Below are 19,657 nucleotides of genomic sequence, written 5' to 3' on the forward strand. Positions count from 1 at the left end.
GCAAATCTGTCAAAAGTGGTCTAACCACAACAGGTTATGAGCCCTTGGTTACCAGTGAGGGATTTGTTTACTGGTCCAAACACACCTATCAGTCATGCAGGTAAGACACTGACTGACTGACCCAGAATGCCATCTGTGCATGGAGCGGGATTTTGTTTCATGTAAATGAAGCAGCAAAACAGATGCACCCACACATACAAAAACACCTACAGATCAAAACTCTGATTAGTATGCATGCTGTGTGTGTGTGTGTGTGTGTGTGTGTGTGTACGCATGTCTCTATGACAACCTGGAAAATGTCTATTGTGAGTTTGCTGGCGTGTGGTGAGGCATTCAGGAATTCCCTGGCTGGGTGTTTGGGGTAGGGGGGGGGGGGGTGAGGATTGCATCTCCATGGCAGACGTAAAAGTCAGGGATAAGACTATACCCTCTGTCTGTGGACACCACACTACGGTGAAATTCATCAGCGCCGGCGCACACCCCGGGAGTCTCTTAAATGGGATCTGCATCCCAGCCCTCAGTCATGGGACATCCCCAGAAGCGGGAGAAACTCCACTACACTGGCAGGATGAGCTGCTACTGGCTACAAAAGACCCCTTCTCTCCCTCTCTACCACTCTGACACACATTACCAGCACTTCTGCCAGAGATGAGACCTCACTCTCTGGTCTTACTCCTGAGTCTCTCCTCCCCAACCACCGGCCCACAACAGGACTGGATGGGTTAATAAAGATGGAGTCAAGTCCATCTAAACTCTTTAAAGAAGGTGGACACGATATATTTAAGAGGATTAAAGGGGAATAGGCTAAATGATACAACCTTTACCTGGCTTTATCCGAAACCAAAGTGAGTTTCAGTTCTGAAATGAGAGTTTCAGAGGGAATACGGGCTGCACAAACATGTGCCCACATATCTGTGAAGTTTCTTCGAAAGCACATCTATTAAAGAATTATACGAGCTCAGCAACAAAAACAAGGTTACAGAGACCGCATTCCTCTCATTCTGTACTCTGGCCGTCTCTGCCTGGCCGAGAGCGGGCAGCAGGTTGGAGGAAATCTCTTGATCCGCGAGGAGCAGCGCTCAGATTAGAAGGGGTTTCGGGGCAGTCGCCTCACCCTGTGAACGACTCATGGAATGCTGCTTTAGGCTCTGCTGCTGTTCCTACTGCCCATTACGACCCCGGACTGAGACACTGACTTCAAAGTGAATGGCGGCAGTAAAACTGTTCTCTTAAAGTCTTGCCCCCTGCCCCCCGCCCCCTTCCACCCCCCCCCAAAGTACTTTGAACAGTGAGTGAGTCAATAGATATGATGTATGTGTCTGCGTGGAAGTGAGATGACTTTATCTCTCCAATACTGTGTGTGTGTGCGTGCGTGTGTGACACTGTGGGACATCCTGACAGGGTTTCGTGAGAAACGAGGCTATCACCATGGCAGCCCTATTGTTCACCAAGGTCAGCTGAGGAAGGAGACAGGGGGGGGGGGAGGCATAGTGGGGGTCCATGAGAGGTACAGAAAGAGAGAGAGAGGGGGAGAGGCATTGTGGGGGGCCATGAGAGGTACAGAAAGAGAGAGAGAGGGGGAGAGGCATTGGGGGGGCCATGAGAGGCACACTGGGAGAGAGGGGAGGGGAGGTTTGTTGTTGTGAACCAGGGAAGGCAGAGCAACAGAAAGGCTGGGACTGATGGAAGATACAGATAGAAGAGGGAGAGAAAGAGAAACCGCTTTGACAGAAACCTCTCTCTCCATTCCCAGCATTCCCAGGTGAGTAAAACAGACCTTTGACATGGGAAAGTCAAGACTGCAGATGTTGCCAAGTGTTGGGTGTGCAACACACTCCAGTGCAATGTCATAACATTATGATGCATCCCTTCTGGTTGCATGGTACATAGACATACAATGAAAGAGATCTTGAGAGATGTGGAGATGCGGAGATGAACAGCCGGATAGCTTAAAAAAATTAAAAAAAGAATAATAATAATACAGGAATTCGAAAGAGAGGAGTGGGGCCAGGCCAAGCCCTTTGTGTTCAACTCTCCACAGATCTCTGGAGTTATAGAGACTTTTAACTGTTCAGATAAATCATTGTTCCATTGTTTCATTCTCTCGCTGCTAAATCTGCTCCTCTCCCCCTCCGCCCCCCCCCCCCCCCCCCCCCCAACTAACCCGCCCCTCCCCCACCCCCCCTCCCTCCCTCCCCCAGGCTGGCGTGGTGGAGCCTATCATCATCTGCCCAAGACTAGAAGAGCGATTCCAGTCCTGACAACGAAACAGGTTTTAGAACATTGTGGAGGGGTTATGGAGGCCACTTTTATCGGTCTCTCTGACAAGGAGTGATGATTGGTAGACGGGCAGCAATCTGGGACGTTGCTATGGAGAGTTTTAAAGCTTCTTAGGGGCCCTCCCGAGGGTCAAATGAACTAGGTTGTTCTTGAATATCTGTGTGTTTCAAATGTGGTAGAGCCATCTAGAGTCCTTGAGGGTAGTTCTGCATTGAGGGTTGAGAGGAAAAAACATCACCCTCAGCGCCATAGCTTTAAAAAGGGGCGGAAACTGCAGTGTATCGAACACAGCTAGGCCTCAGATGTACGAATCAACCAGTCGATTGTCTTTGTGCACACACGTTCCTGTGTGTGAGAGATACAAGGCACAGAGGTTTGCAGTTCAGAACTACAAACCACAGCACCTCTACTCTGAGGGAACATGCATGCAAGGCAGAGACCTCAACTGAACCCCACACACCAGCGCATGAGCCACAGAGGGCGTTCTGAGGGCTGATCTGAACTGGAGGAGATCCAGGTGATGTCAGCCTGTGTTCTTATAGCAGCCAAGGCTCCATCTTGGAAAGGTTTTGAGAGAGGAAGCGGGGGGGGGGGGGGGTGTTGGGGTGGGCTTGACGTCAAACCATGAATTACACCACGCAGACCTCACTCTTTCTGGGTGGATGACAAGAAAGGGGAAAGGTAGCAGAGGATGCGGCTGTGAGTCCTGGCAGTGAGAGGGCTAGAGAGGAGTGTGTGCGCTCAGAAAATACCATCCAGCCCTTATGAGCCACAGTCTAACTACATTAAGACTAGTGTTTCAAACAGAATCTATCAATCATCAATCCATCTGTATATTTACTAGACTTGGGAGAGGGCCTTTAGCTCGGTATTCCATTTAAACCAGGCAAGAAAAATCCAGCACACCTCAAGTCTTTACAAATGACCTCTCTTGTCCCCACTTGTTACAGGGACAGACAGGAAACTGTGGAACCCCTTAGGGACACCTGCTGCTTGGGAGCAGTGTGGCATCAGTGTGATATAAACACCACTCATGGATCACCATCCCCCACCCAGACACTCTGGGCCAGCCACATGCGGGGGATTTTCTGGCCGCCGTTTATTTGTTTCCTTGTTGCTATGGAGACGCAACAAAAACTAGACAACATCGATACTGGAGGACCTGAGAGCGAGGGGGGGGGGGGGAGGAAAGGGAAGGAGGGAGAGAAATTGTGAGACAATGGGTTCCTTATCGGCGAGGGCACTCCCAGGTTAGGTCTGGGCTGCTACGTAACAATTCCATAGTAAACAGGAGCGCCTAAGGATTCTGGGGAAGTGCTCAATGTGACATTCCTTTGCCTACTGAAGACAGGACGAAGTCGGGCAAGCTAGACTAGAGAGAGAGAGAGAGGGAGAGAGCCTAGCGACACCATACGGCCCCTCAAACCACACTGGCCCTCAGTCTGACAGCATATGGAAACATAGGAGCAGGGCAAGAGAGTCTGTTCAGTCGCTACGTGCTGGATGAGGGCGTGTGTGCCTGCGCGCATGATGCACATCTGTTTCTGTCAGTAAGTCAGTCATGATTAAGTGTGTCAACTACACAGTGTGTGACTAAGGGGAATCTCATACTAGTGGCGGCCATGTCGGCCATGTCTGAGTTGAGCTCCATTTGACATGTGAATACCTGGCCGCCAACGCCCTGGCCTGGGGCCTGCTTCCAGAACATTCTCCACAGGAAAGGCAAGTGTAAACATCAGACACCTGAGAGCACACATGTTGTTCTCCCTCTGCCCCCCAAACAACACCTGTTCCCCATCAAGAGTCAGTCAATTTAAGTGCCGTTATATGAATTCAGCACTCAGATAACTATCTGTAAGGACCTGCAAGAAGGGGGAGATTCCCGCTACGGGTACAGAGGGTTCATGTATGATTTCAGCCAATAAGCGATGACGTGATACTGAGGATTGTGAGAAGGACGTTTGTGGGAAGAGAGGGAGAGGACGAGAGAGGGAGAAAAGAGTGTAGGGGGTGGTCCTGTGGGCACACACTGGTATGACTGACTGATGACATCTGTCTGGACTGGTAATCGTTTCGCACGCACGATCAAGAAGTTTTTACACACTGGGGAGAAAAATGTAAACTTCTTCCTCCCGTCCCATCTCTCCTCGCTCTCCGACCTGGGGTGGGAGCTGACGACAGGACAGTGGGAGGAAGAGGACCGACACCGGAACACGGGCGCAGGCCGCTCCTCGTCTCCGCAGGCTCGGCTTGTTGCCCGGGGGCTGTTGAGACCTGCTCCAGCAGAGATCAGAGCAGGCCTTTCAAACACTCCCTGACCACATCAACAGAAGAGAAATGTACACTAGCTAACCAGTGCTGCTCGCATTCTCCTTCGATGTATACACACACACACTGGTTTCCCAGTTGGAATGATGTGGGAAAGATCAAGTCTGGGGGGGTGGGGGGAGGGGATTTTCTCAACTTTATGTAAATGAGGAGCGTGAAAATGCTAGCGTTGGCCAATCGGATTGGTTTCTTGTAACGTAGAAACTGTTGGTCATGGTAAACATTATTAGGTTTTACAATTTCAAGATGGAGGAGAAACTTATCGTATGTGTCTGCACACCCAGTTCTGTTCAGAACAAAGTTACGTAATGTGACGAGCCTGAATTTAAAGATTACATTAAACTAATAATGCATTGTGCAGGGTTGCCGACGTTGTCAGTGTCCCTAGTGTGTTTTTATACTTTTAAATTCAGTCTGGTCACATTACGTGACTGTTCTGTGCCACTACTGTAATCTTGCACTAGTAAAAATTCTGTATTTTTACACAAATGTTGTGTAAAAGTGGCATTTTGATCGATATTGTGAGTACATGAACCTAAGTCTGCACGCTTGGTCATGACTACAACAGTGACCTTAGAGAACTACAACTCTGTATTAACTTTTCTAACACGCCCCCGAGCGTGGTGTACTGTGGGAAGGCAAGCGGTGCAGAGCGTAAAAAAAACGCTGCAGTGTGAACGCACTGAGACAGGAAGAGGAAGCCGTTCCTGCTCCTTGTCGTTCGTTCAGATCCGGGGGAGCTCAGCTTGATGATGTCATCACCGGAGGGTGATGTCTCAGCGTTGGACGCACCTGTTGTGGATAAACAGGAAGCAGCGCGGAGCAGAGAGGCCGTGCCAGCTGTTGAACAACTGGAGACAGGCGTGAACTGACCCTGTAGACAGAGCTGCATCACTGGCCTACTGGACATGTTCACCCCAGCAGAGCTGCATCACTGGCCTACTGGACATGTTCACCCCAGCAGAGCTGCATCACTGGCCTACTGGACATGTTCACCCCAGCAGAGCTGCATCACTGGCCTACTGGACATGTTCACCCCAGCAGAGGAAACACACCCAGAAGAAGACGCATAAGACCCGTGTCTCTGTGAGCTCGTCCAGAACATCTGCTCCTGGGGAGACCCCGTAAGGAACGAAAACTGTTTGATAGTCGACTTGAATCACAAATTCACTGTCGTCCAAGTCCAACGAGCTAAAACACACACAAGTACAACTGATAAGATTGCAATCTACAATTGAGCTTCCTTGAAGTACAGTTCCAAGTCCGTTCTCCATAGAATAGACGCATTACAATTCATTTACGAATTCCGAATAATTACTGGTGTAAATTGTAGACTTGGAGATCACTGAAGGCTTAATCTGTATCCAGGAAACCAAGGCTTTGAGGAGGAGGGGCTGTGGTCTGCTAATAGTTCCAAGCTGTTGAAGTGACTGTGTAAATGTCAGAGAGAGGACAATAACAGCCCTGTGTATGTGTGTGTGTCTGGATATAGCCAGCCTACCTTGATACCAACATATGTAAAACCACCACCACAGGGGGGGCAAAATGTCTGGACACTACAAAAACACCCCAGCTGAACAGTCACCGTCGGAATTCCAAACTGGTTTCTCAGGAGAGCCACACAAAGGCTTTTGTCCAGGCAGCATTGTGCTTCTTCCACATCTCCCCTCTCTGCTTCTGCCTCTCTCAGACATGCAAGGAGGCCAGGTCTCAAACATGATTGTGTGACATTCTAGGGGGCAGACTGGGCCAATCCACCACTATTTAGGGTCTAGGTAGTGGTGTTTCCTTACTGTGAGCATGACCTCAGCCCTGATGTTGCTCTGGAGAAGCTTCTAGTGGGACAAGCCTCACATCTACTTCTCTGCCTCCGATGATTCAAACAGGCCCCAGTCGAACTACAGCACACAGCCCACAAGCTTTGGAGCTAATGAGTTCTGCACCATTATAGCTCTGTGGTCAGGTTAACGGAACTTGTGATTTTTGCTACTCCAATTCTGAGGCTACACTTAATCCTTTGATTCACCATTAAAGCTTTTAAACAAAAGATATGTGTGTGTGTGTGTGTGTTCTTGCTTATGTGTGCGTTTTGGCCTTTGCTCTGTTCCGTCATCATTGCAGCACCAGTTGCAGCAAGCTTCTGAGACTGCCCTTTGCCTCTTCAGCATCGTAATGGCTTTGCCTCAGTCATGACATCAGCCTTGAGACGGTGTGTGTGTGTGTGCACCACACATACAGTTGAGCAGTGCCTTTGTGCAGGGAATTCCTCTTCAATTAAATCACTACCGCCCAAACCCAGTTTTCTGCAAGAGCCAATGAGGTGTGGCCGACAAACTAAGCCCCCCACCCCCACCCCTGTGCCTGGTAACCCATTAACAGTCTTGTCAGGTCAACAAACTACACCAACACAGCTTGGCCCCCCTCTATCAACACTGAAGGCCTCGCTGGCTACTGGAGCTCTCAGCTCCTCTCACCGCTCTGACACTTACAACAACATCATCATCATCCTCATCATTTCCTGCCCTGAGCTCAGCACAAGCCTGGTGGAACTGGGAAGGTGGTGACGTTAACAAGAACTTGGTGGGAACACAAAGCAAGCAGAACACCTGTAGGTCCACAGAACAAAAAGAGAGATACTACTGGGTTTCCTTCCCAGTCTATCGGTTCAAAAACCCATTTAAACAAAAGGTCACCGGTTCACGTTACTATGGAGATACCCCCAAGTTAGGATCAAATGGCGCCACCCTCTTGTTAAGATCTTGTAAAGATCTTTATTAAACATTAAGCAAGGTCATTTCTGGACAAGGACCAACTCCTGCTTGCTTCATGATGCATTTCTGTTCTAACAAAGGGTACTTAATCTGAGTCATGTGTGGGACTGGGAGTGTATGGCCAGACAGTGGACACAGGGCAGGACCATGGGGTCCCTGTGGGGCACTGTCTGGGGGCTGGTCCAGATGAACGTGACACCGGGATGAATCATCTGCTGAAGCCGCATGGAACTCCCATGACATTGTCAGAAGTACAGACCCTTCTCTGCAGTGGGAAGGGTTGACCTCACCCCATCAAAACTCACTGACCCTTTACATAACCTGGTCTGGTCACCACTCTCAAAAGAACACCTTCCAGAGGCTCTGCAGGGTCCTTTTGTTCTGGCTTGGACCCGATTTGTCTGGATCTGGTCTGCATTCCCAGAAGGGATAAACTCATCTGCATTCATAAACTCTTCACTCTCTCTGCAGCCTTGGTCTCCCACAGAGGAAGGCTGTTGAGATAATCAAACATGTTTCCCCATAGCTGGCTGAGGTGATGACGGCATCATCACACACACAGGTCGGCCCCAGCTGCATACAACATCATTCCTGTACATTAATGATCACACACACACACACACACAGGCAGTAGTGCGGAAGACACCGTCGACCAGGGCCTTTCATTTCTGATCTGCAGTCCTCTATTACACGTCCGCTTTATTCCCAGGATATGATGTCATCCTCGCCGCTAAGCGCCTGGAAGATGTTCCCACTTAAGGCGGGCCGTGGGGGGCCCCCGTGTCGGCCCTGCAGCCGACGCTTTACAGCATAAATCTCAATTACTAACCCTCACTCACATACACAGGGAGGGCAGTTAAACGCATGCTTTCGGGGTGAGCTGGGGTGCAATTGAGATGGTAATGGCCACAGGGAGGGAAGGAGGGGAGGGTGTTGTTTTTGAGGGGGTGAGGCGGGGTAGCGTGTTGGGGGAGGACATGGTGATGTCATGTCCCCCCCCCCCCCCCCCCCCAGTGAGATCATCGCCAACTGAACCGGTGAATATGTTGCCATGAAGAATGCCGTTACCCTGGAGGAAGGTGGGGTATCCTCCACGAACCCCACAGTGAGAAGCTCTCTACTGGCTGCCTGACGGAAAGAAACCTTTGCCTCTGGAGGCTCACGAAGGAGGAAGGAAATACCGTCTTTTTATTTTTTTGAATATCTAGCCATTCATTTCTCCAGTCCATACACTCGGGGGATGAGTATAGCTCAGTGTTGGAACACTTGGACAGCAGAGTGAAAGGACACAGTCGTCGTCGTCCCCCGGACGTCCCTTTCGACCAAAGCGTCTACTAAATGAACACCTTAACTAACCGCTAAGTGTTTTCTCCCTTTTCATCCCCCGGCTCCTCCTGCCTCCAGACACAGCTTTGATGTGACTTGTTTTATCACCATAATCAGAAGACGACCAAAACAAGTTATTTCAAAAGACAAAGACACTACACACCAGACAGACTGACTGGCCAACAATGTGAATAACGGTTATCCCCTTAAGACAGGAATGCAGACTTTAATAGGCTGCTTCAGGAGCAACACAAACGGTGCTGTACGGACCTGAATGCTGAGCTTAATGTTCCTGCTACTGAAAGACCAGTGGGATGAGGTGCAGTAATCCTCACGGACAGGCCCTTCTCACATCTCATCTCTCCCCACCCCCCACCAAACGCCTCATAGACTCTCTATAGGTTGGCCTAGCCCATTAGTCTTTACAAAGACTGCTGGATGGATTGGAGGGGTGGGGGGATGAGGGTCTGTTCTCATGGTGTGTGTGTGTGTGTGGGGAGCAGGCCTGGGAGCTCGAGAGCGCCAGGTAAACTTATCTGGCTCGCTGGGCTCAAGTTACCAGGGTGTGCAGCAACAGGAACACAGAGGGACCTGTGTGGTGCAGAGAAGCTGTGTCATCCCACAACCATCTGTCGTTGTGGATGTGAGGAGAGGATAAGGAAGGAGAGGGTAGGAGAGAGAGAGATAAGGAATGAGAAGAGAGGAGGAGGAGAGAGTAGGAGAGATGAAAGGGCCGAAGTGTCTTGCTTTGATTGGCCCGTCGATGGTTGCATTGAGACAGGGGTGAGAGGTGAAGAGTGCCTTTGTTTAACACAGAACACCACTGTTTCCTACCCTTCATACTGAGAGACAGGGCACTATGAATGCTGCAGGACTACAAAAGACAGCTAAGGGAGTATTATGGGGTTCGCTAATGATTATTAATCCTTTGCTAGTGACACGTAATCTTGGGAGAATTTAGAACAGGCTAGCGCGTACAACAAATCAGGCAGGAAAGGCAGAGCTACAACAGTACACAGGAACATAAATGGTAGCTAGCAATGTTGCGTGTGTGTTCAACTTAAGGGACCAAATGAGATTTGGGGAAAGGAGCCCTGGTCTTCAGTTGAACTCTAGTGCCTCAACTTGCCTTTCCCGTTGAGAATACAAAAACGAGCTTTGAAGCCTCTTTAGGTCTTTCAAAGGGCTCTGAAGTCATGTTGTGTGCACAGGGCCAAGCTAAACACCATGCTAGGATGTAGGATCTGTGTGTTAAGGCGCCGCTGAATGTGGTGAGTTATAGCAGTGTGTCAGGAAACGGGGCTGTGTTTGCAGTACAGAGACCATTACTGTACAGTCAGAGAGAGAGGGGGGGGGAGGGAGAGAGAGATAGAGTAATAGGACCTTGCCAAACACATACATCCCATTTCTATAGCCCTCTTTGTCTCAGTACCTTTTTTATTCTCGCTCATAAAACGCTGATCTCCGCCCTACTCGACATGTCCAAACCGTTGGTTGCTCATAACCAATGGAATCTTAGCGCTCACAGAACACAGGATGACATTTCTAGAATGTTGACTTTGCTGTTGAGGAGTCGTGGGGAAACCTTTCAAAAGGAGGGTGCTGGACGTGGTTGTGTTGCATGTCACTGAGGGGGCTTGGGAAGGCTTTGTCAGAATTTATGACAAATCCAACTGATGCCCTCTCCATCCGGGTCAGACTCACAGCATAGCTGGGAGTAAAACATTACCAGTGTGTCACTGGCCAACAATGGGGGTCCTGAGAGCAGCCAAACCAATTGATTGGTACTGCCTGTGATGTCTCATTGGGAGCAGAAGAACAGCTGGTAGGATTCAGACAAGAGTTCCACACCAAGAGTGACTTCAGACCATCGTTATGGCATGCCAGTCAGCCACTCGCCAAAAAGAACTGGGTTTGAGTGGAACGTGTCTGTATTCTAACGTCAACTTTCACTGTGTGAAGATTAAAAGGGAAGCCATTTTAAAAAGAAGAAAAGATGCAAAAAAAATATTATTAAAGATATTTCACAACTGTCAAAAGCAAAAGATCAACTAGGATCATTCTTAAGACTGAAGAGAGACCCACTCAGCAGAACCCGGCAGGGGTCATCCAGGGTAGGGTGACATGTCAGCTCCAACACAGAAGGTCATTATCCTCCATTCATGGCTTTCTTAGTGACGTCATGGTAGGAACTTCCTTGACGACATCACACCTCCTGGTCGCACCGGCTAGAACCCACCCCGGGCCTCCGCCAGGTCAAACCACCGCTCTCACAAAACCACATAGACTGTTGACTCTCGGTTGCCATGCCAACGGGTCAATTGCGTGTTTCCTGTGCCCGACCTTGGGATTGCTTTTCAGTTCCTTCCTCTCCACACTCCGCAAGTTAATGCAGCATTTATAGTAGCAAAGGTCGCGGATGAAGGATCACTTGCACAATGCTGACCTAGATAAAGGCTTGCCTTTATTACACCAAACCTGTGGGAACAGAAGTCACAACAGTGGCAGTAAGAGCTTCTCCGAGGCCGGGAACTCTCTAAAGCCCAGTGTGACCAAGTGTGTCGCTGTTAACCCGGGGTGCCACAGCAACCCTGGAATGTTTGGTGGAGCACCGGGGCAATGATTGGCTGGCTGGCCAGGAAATGAGAGTCTGCCAGAATCAGCAGCTGTGCTAGCGGGGAGGAGGACTACGACACACATCTTGGCAGAGAAAAGGGTGATGTAGTTCCTATACACGTCACTGTACTGGTGGTCACTGGTCAGTTTGGTGGCTTTCCATTTGACTGTTAGTTGGGATGTTGTGGATCCGAAAGCCTGGAGGAACAGTGGGTCTTTTCTCACCCTGGGCAGCAAAGCAGTTATTCTGCGCTGCTCAGCTCATGGCATGAGAGAGAGAGACGGTGAAAAGGTGCCTGGGTGTTTGCCAGGACACAGTCAGTCTTGCCTTTACAGTACACACACACACACACAGACACAAAACTACAAATCCACCTCTCTGGATCCAACAGACTAGACTTCCTTCCCTTCACGCCCTGCTTACATCCCTTTCTCCCTCCTTTCCTGTGCACTGTGCTCCTTTCTGCTCTTTGTGTTTATGGCAGAATGTGTGTGTGTGTGTGTGTGTGTGGGGGGGGGGGGGGCTAGGGTTAGGGAGTTCAGTCACAGAGAGAATAGTAAGGTGATAGCTTTACTTGAAAAGAATTGTAAATGTACAGTAAAACTACAGTTGATACGAGACTAGACCGCTGTGTGCTCTGAGGGAGCAGTGTGTGTGTGTGTGTGTGTGTGTGTGTGTGTGTGTGTGTGTGTGTGTGTGTGTGTGTGTACTGATGAGAATGCCAGAGGAGGTTGGTTCCAGCAAGTGCCGCGGTTGGAACTCTGAAGTGTCCCCTGGGGGAGAACGCACAGCGCTTCAGAGCCTCCCTCCACTCAGATAAGAGAAAATAAGAGAAGTTGTGTGTGCTTGTGAGAGCAGAACCGGGAGGGAGGTGTGCATGTGTGAGCTGGAGGTCAAGAAGGCTTCACTACGCCAGGTCTGCAGTGCTCTGCGTTAGTAGGCCAACCCTGTTAGGCTGGTTCTCAGAAGTGGGTTCCTCCCACAAACACCTCCCCATTTCCACACAGTACTTACCTCAGGAACAGGTGAAATACACATTTCTACTGTGTTTTAGAAATAAAAGGTGAAATAAATAAAAAACTGAAATATATAGTATACTAACCCTTTACAACCCCTCGTAAAACTGTGGCCTTCCCTCGGGCCAGGGGAGAGAAGGGATGGGCTCTGTTCCACATGTGAATTTGAGCACAAGCACAAGAAACCCCAATCCCTCTCTCCTTCTTCAACCCCCCTCTCCTTCTTCAACCCTCTCACCATGCTCTTGGTGGACACGCCCATGTTCTCAGAAACGTAGCGATGCTTCTGCTGCCATTGTGCCAAAGCTACAGCAGTGTGAGGACACGCAGTCTGGTGAAGCAGCTTAACCCCTCACAAATATTTCTTCCCCCTACGAACCCTTGTTGTTATTCAAATGTATTTTCATTGTCCGTTAATATCGAACGCCCGCACCCTTTAGTCAAACTGAGGGGAGTGACAGCTTCCGATAAGAACATTCTAGAATTCCACAAATTTCTCTATCAGTGTGAGCCCACATCCGAGACTGGTCTTTTTCGGACTGTTACGTAACAAGTGATAAAAGGTTTTAAATGAATGGCTGGCACGGCAAATCGGACCAAGAAACGTTGATTTATAACCTTAAAGGCAGAATGAAGAAAGAAAAAGCTTCTAATGGATGTACAACATGACATGGCCGGATAACAGTGTTTGAGCATGACTCACGGCGAACAAAGCCGGGATCCGTGCCTGCGAAGCAGAGCTAATGCAGCAGAGTTATCCTTCATGCTCACCCGGTGTCAGCCACACAAAAGGTAGAGAGCCCTGTAGGAAGGGCGAGGCCACCTGGCTACATATTAATCAGCCCTGGAGCGGCTTGGCAAACCACTCCTCAGTCAGATAAGATAACCCTTCAGGAGACATGGAGGCCGGCCGGTCTGGGCCCAGAGAGGGGGGAGGGACAAACGCATGTCTACATCATAGGGACCGTCTCAGGCCTCTGTCCATCAGTGTTTGTATTGCACGAGGGTATGGCATCTTACAGAGGGGTGTCACCCTGCCTATGACACAATGTCACTTTGTTTTGATCTGCTCTGGAGGAGTGTGTGTGTGTGTGTGTGTGTGTGTATCCCTGCATGCCTCTGCACTGTGTAAACAACACCTTAACAAAGAGCAAGGGATGTTACTGTTCAACCTGTTTGGTCATGTTTGGAACTCAGTAATAGATCAGATGGATCATGGTTGCGTAGCTGCAGAGGCTAGGAGGTAACGCCTCAGGTCCTGCCTGCCTCTGCAGTAGGAGACGTTACAGCCTGACACAGGGCTCAACTGGCGTTTCGGCATGTCGGTATCAGAGCCCAACACCACTCAACAAAGAAAAGTCAAAGCTCGAGGGTAATAGTCGAGGTTTTTAACGAGGTGCACGTCCGACAGAAGCGGGTGAGCTAATACGGTACGCCGTTTTTCTGGTTGTGCAATCAGGCGACGTGATAACACTGTCAGGCTGGTTTTTTAAGGAGTGGTTTTCCCATCGGGGGAACTCATTGGGAAAGTGTTGACTTTTACAGCTCTGCACATGGGAACTTTTCAGTTAAATATAATTGGTGATGAATTTCACCCAGAGAGGCTTACCATTGGAGAGGGACTCTGTTCAGGCCCCTTAAACCCACCCCTGGCACTCCACTCGTGTGTGACTAATACTCTAACAAACGGCAGAACTCTAAGAGATATGAGATATTCAGCAACATAAAAATAAAGGAAACATTCAACACCAATTAAAAATCTATCTGAACGCATTATGATGGATTTCATGAAAGTGTACACTAACGAAGACTATGAGGGATGTTTTGATGTGGATGGTTTCAGGAAGCCAAGAGAGACTGTTGTGCGGCGCAACACAACACCGTTGTGTAGCAATATGCTGTGTTGCATGGTGAGGTGGCTTGTGGCCACAGTGGAGATTAAAGACAGCGAAACATCAGCAGATTCCATAAGCATGACCACGCTTTCTACACGGCCTGGTGTGTTTGATTTCTGTTTGTGAGGAGGGATGGAGGGAGGGGCTTTAAACAGCCTCGTCTTGTAACCAGACGTAGCTTTAGCTGACTGACCATTATTGAACTGCGATGGAGATCATAGCATCATAAGGCAAGTGTCACTCTTACGCATCGGGGCTGTACGTGTCTACCACTGTTTAAATACTGTCACACTGGGAGGACAAGTTAAATAAACATTTTTACAACCTTTCCAGGTTTTTTTTAAACAAAAGAACACAGCTGCACAGGGCTGGTACTGTAGAGGCCATTTACATTTACATTTAGTCATTTAGCAGACGCTCTTATCCAGAGCGACTTACAGTAAGTACAGGGACATTCCCCCGAGGCAAGTAGGGTGAAGTGCCTTGCCCAAGGACACAACGTCAGTTGGCATGACCGGGAATCGAACTGGCAACCTTCGGATTACTAGTCCGACTCCCTCACCGCTCAGCCACCTGACTCCCATTTCACTTCTTCCAGCATTCTCAGGAATAATCTGTCCGACTGAAAAATGAGGCCCTGAGCTCAAACGTCACCGAGCCCTCGGGTAGCACTCGTCTGTGATTCAGCTCCTTATGAGCAGGGAGGCAGAAAACCAACATCAAGACAGCCACGCGGGCTATTCTTAGGCATGCACAGACCACATTATTATCTACCCCATATTTATAAAGATCGATATGTCAGTGGAAAGGCTTTTCAACATTTCTGCAAGGATTTTGAAGTACAACATGACTTTGTAATACAAAGACTGCAAAGGCCCCCACAACAGTCATTTCAAGGATAAGCAACACTAAGATCAAAAGGTTTTTGGTCTGTGATAATAGCATTTCAGATCAAATATCCCTCAAAAACTAAAACGGGTTGTCCTTCATAAAAAAAATAAACAAGCAAAACCCAAAGATGGAAATGTCTGTTATTGATTGGGTTTACTGTTCAAACGGACGGTTTTTCCAAGAGAATCTATCTTTATCTTTGAGGGAAGATAACCAAACACATGGCCCTGTCTCTGAACAGGAAGGACGTGTCTCACAGGAAGTACCTGTGTAAATCCTCCGTCATTGAAGCCATCCACTCACTTCCTGTGCAAACAGGCCTAATGGGCATGTTTGAAGGACAGCTGACGAAAGCAGGCCCGTCACTGATTGGTTTAGCCAGCAGTGATACGAAGGACTCGCATGGACTTGATTCAACCCTTGCCACTGAGGATAGCCAGCCCAGATGGCCCTGTCATAGCCTGAATCTAAACCCTTTCATTCACGTGTACATAATTGCATCTGTTGGTGGAGCATTGTGAACCTGGCTGCTATCGTTTCACTAGCCACCTCTCATCAATCAATTCCAACTGGTCTGAGTCACCACACACATCCTGTAGAGACAAGATGGGATTGGCTACCAGTCCAATAATGACTAAATCTGTGATGTCAGCCACACATACAAAACAACCGCTTAGAGATATAGTCCCCATTAGAGACTTATTTATGGCTGTTCATTCAGACAAAAACACCACTTTAGGCTACAATTCGTAATCAACAGTGGCTATTCATCACCAACTGCACAGAGACACAGCTAAGGTTCTTTTATTGTTAAAATGAAAGGCTTACAAAAAAGGATTTGGCAGTAAGTTACTGAGCTTTGAAGTTCTAATGTTAAACCCCCCCCCCCCCCCCCCCCCCCATTCCTCTTACCACTCCCCTGCCCAAAAGCACCTGGCTTCCAAACTACACCAGTCTCAGGTGATGTCACTTATCAGACATGCGTTTCCAGAGTTGACGGTTTCTTGGCTGTTGCATTTTCTGAATAATATCACTTAACTACATCCAGAGGGTTGATAAAATGGCAACATTTAAGAATGAGAGAGAAAGGAAGAGAGGTGAGAGAATAAATGAATGGGGGGAGGGCTGCTTGTGAAGGGATTGAACAAAGAGGGGGTGGAAAAAGGGGAAAAACTGAAGTATATATGAGGGATGAATAACAGGGCCCGCCACACCTCACATAACTCTGTTCCTACTGATCAATTCAAAATGCCAATGATCTGTGGAATATACATTACATACCCAGAAGCAACGCAACTGACTACAATCAAAACTCTGTGTCTACGTTGTCTCACGCATTCATGTGATATGATCCCAAACGCTACATATATCAACACGCCCTTAAAAGATGTGATTAAAGAATTCTCAAAATGCTTTTGTTTTCTCGTTGCATAAACATTTACCATTGCAACACTAACGCCACCTTTTGCAGTGTAACGTTAGGCTACAAGTCAAAACAAGCAGTAGGCGAGGCAAGTAAAAGCCAAGTGAAAATACAAACTTAAGATACACAAGGTAACAACTTCCATTAGACACTAATTTATAAAAAATAAATAAAAATACAAGATGCCACCCCTGGTGCGGAAGAGTCGACACAAACTTTATCCAAGTTAGAAATCTCTCAAACAGCTTCATTCCTAATCAAGAGAGAGAGCCTTTATCAATTTCTCATCCATGATGATGATGATGATGTAGCCTACTGCAAGGTATTATACTTTTTATTTATAAAACAAGGCTGTTCAGTACTTGTATTCTATATCGAAAATCCATCGTTCAGGTTTGTTGCATTGCTGTTAGCCTGGTTAATGATAAGCCTTGAGGTGTTTGAGGTTTGGCAGATCAAATGGTAAAATACTTTACTGTAATGAGGGTAAGAGGTTTAAATCCTACACAACGTATTCATCAGTAGGTACATGATGTTTGAAGTAAACGGACACAACTAAGCGCTGTAACAGGTGTAATATCTGTGCTGGAAAACTGTTTGTGCGTAGAAGTTAGAGGCTGCGGTCTTTCGACTTCAACTTTAAGGAATTTTCGACTGAAACTCACGACATAACCACAGATCAGTCCATCTTATCGCCACACCTGTATTAACTCGCTAAAAGATAAGAGCAATTGCAGCTCCAATATTATTTAGAAATTTGAATTTTGTACCAGGTGGAGCCAAACCATGTGATCACTGGAGTCGTTGACAAACGTACCTATGGAGACCAGGCGAATATTCTCTCTGTCCAGAAACTCGAGAGCCACGGACACGTTCTCCAACTTCATCTGCCTAAAGGTGGGTCTTGCATGGTACTTTCTGTACATCTTCTTCTGGCTGAGGACCTCCAGTAGGGCGATAAGCCTCAGCCCATCGCTCAGGTCCAGTTGCAGGTCCGCTATCCGCTTGTTCACGCACTTCAGGTGTTCATTGCACCAGCGCGTGAAAGTGTTTTGCTGAATTTTCTTCCATGGTGCGTCGTCAGCAAGGTCTTTCTCTGTAGACGGCATTTTGCTTTTAGAAACTTTCAAATGATTCCAGTGCCTGTTTCTACTGCTGGCTTGTTGAAGTTCGTCTGAATTACTCTGTGCCCCGCAGTCCGGAGTCTTTTAGACCTCTATAGGTTTGCGCCTGCGCGTTTCCCGCAAATGACGCCACTTTCACTGATCCGCGCCCCAGAGTGAGCTATCAGCTACACCTGTTTAATCATGATGCAGCCTTGTAGTTAAAATCAATAGACGGCTTCGATCGAAACATTTAATACTTAACTGTTGAATTATTACCCTATTCTGAAGAGACATAAGAAAAGAACAAATATACTAGAATATAATAACATTGAATACGTGTTTGTGATAAAAAATAAATAAATTGAAGGTTAAACAGAAAACAAACAAGGTGACTGAATAGAGTTTTGCCCAGCCTTGATGCAATATTGGTACAATGATGTGCTTGGACTGTAGTACTTAACATTTCTTGACATGTCCTAACATTTTTGACTTGCACCACCAGTGTTGACTATAGCTTTACATTTCATCATTGCTTAAATTTTTTGGATGTATTATATAGTTTTGTCTGTTGTCCTGTCATGTTTGTGCAACAGTGGAGCTGGGACATGATCCCAATGGTGTGATTCACAGGGCTGAAGCAGTGTTGCCTCACAGCTTCTCGAGAAGGGTGGGGTAGTACAGGAGACGAAAACCACGCCTGTAGCTAAATGTTCAGCTATTCAGCTTTTTATTCGTTTTTGAACTTTTGGGCTGTGTGACATCACAACGTTTCTCATTTACTTCACACATACAAATAGCTGAAAGCTTGTCGTTGAACTTCATTATGTTCAGGCTTGCGTTGACGCCATCCATTTCCCCTGCTTCATAAATGCCCTGGTCTGCCTTGTGTATGACACTGTGCACTTATCTTCCTTCATACACGTTCAGTGACACATTATTTTTGCTTTTTTGCACTCTAACCCAGCAGTCCAGAGAGATGTGATCATCTTGTCCCACCTCATTGACCAGGAGGGCTGTCTCACCCTCTGAGCATCTGCCCTGGAGTCCATGCTCTCATGCTGTCTGCCTGCCTGTCTGTCTCTCCTCTTGCCTGTCTATCTGCCACACATACAAAAACAACCACTTAGCAAAGCCAGCAGTTCCTCCCCCCCATGTCCTCTCTATTCACATGTTCCAGGTGCCTGCCTGCCTTTCTCACTGTCTAAGTGCCATGTCTGTTCCTTCTCATCCCTTCATGAGGGAGTCTGGATCTATCTGTCTGGTGGATCTCTCTCTGACTCATGTCAGGACATCGTCACTGTCTGCAGGACGGCCTAATGACAGACCTGTTAGTGGTGTCTTATGACGACAGCCTCATCTCCAGACGACGTAACACCAACCTCCGTCCTTATTTGTCTCTATGCCAGAGCCAACAATAGTGGAACATAACATGTGTCACTCCAGGTAGAATGTGTCTGTGTACAGCATGCATAGTGACTTCTTAACAGTTGTTCATGGCAACGCTGTTGGGGGTTCTCAGTGCCAAGGATTTGCCAGCTTGTTGACAGGTGCTCCGTGAGGTCAGAGACCGTGGTGAAGTGTGGGCCCCAGGCAGGTGTGTATGGCTGCCTGAAGGTGGAGGGACTTCCTGTCTGAAGTGGTGGTGAATCAGCTTAGTCAGGACTGGCTCATGTTCTCTGTCATCACAGGAATTTCATTACTGCATGACTCACCTGTCTGGTCCCCCATCCCACAGTCACACTATTCTGATAACCTGGGAAACCAGGCTGATGCTTCCAGTCATCTCACCTCAGATAGACACTGGCTCAACACACTAGAATGTTTTATGTACACAAATTATTTAAACCAAATTACGTGAATAAATGGGGGATGAATCCAATCTATTGTTTGTCACTGCCATCTTGTGGTTGCAGAGAAACTTAAGACCTTAGTGACATGTTTGCTTGAGGTGTGCTTGTGTGTCATAGATTACGTTGGAGACATCTTTTGTCTCGTCGTTCCCGC

The 19,657-nt window shown here is 47.9% G+C and overlaps 1 protein-coding gene across 1 annotated transcript in view; it reads right to left on the reverse strand.

Annotated features, from left to right (window-relative positions):
- Positions 1 to 17,743, reverse strand: part of flnbl (filamin B, like) — a 51,271-nt gene extending 33,528 nt beyond the window's left edge. The window contains exon 1 of the mRNA XM_067246808.1: positions 17,365 to 17,743. Within this exon, the coding sequence (XP_067102909.1) occupies positions 17,365 to 17,656 (292 nt within the window). The 5' untranslated portion in view covers positions 17,657 to 17,743. The remainder of the gene's footprint in view (positions 1 to 17,364) is intronic.
- Between the last annotated feature and the right edge of the window lie 1,914 nt (positions 17,744 to 19,657).

The sequence above is a fragment of the Osmerus mordax genome, chromosome 1 (genome assembly GCF_038355195.1).
Source record: "Osmerus mordax isolate fOsmMor3 chromosome 1, fOsmMor3.pri, whole genome shotgun sequence".
In the NCBI taxonomy this organism is placed as follows: Eukaryota; Metazoa; Chordata; class Actinopteri; order Osmeriformes; family Osmeridae; genus Osmerus; species Osmerus mordax.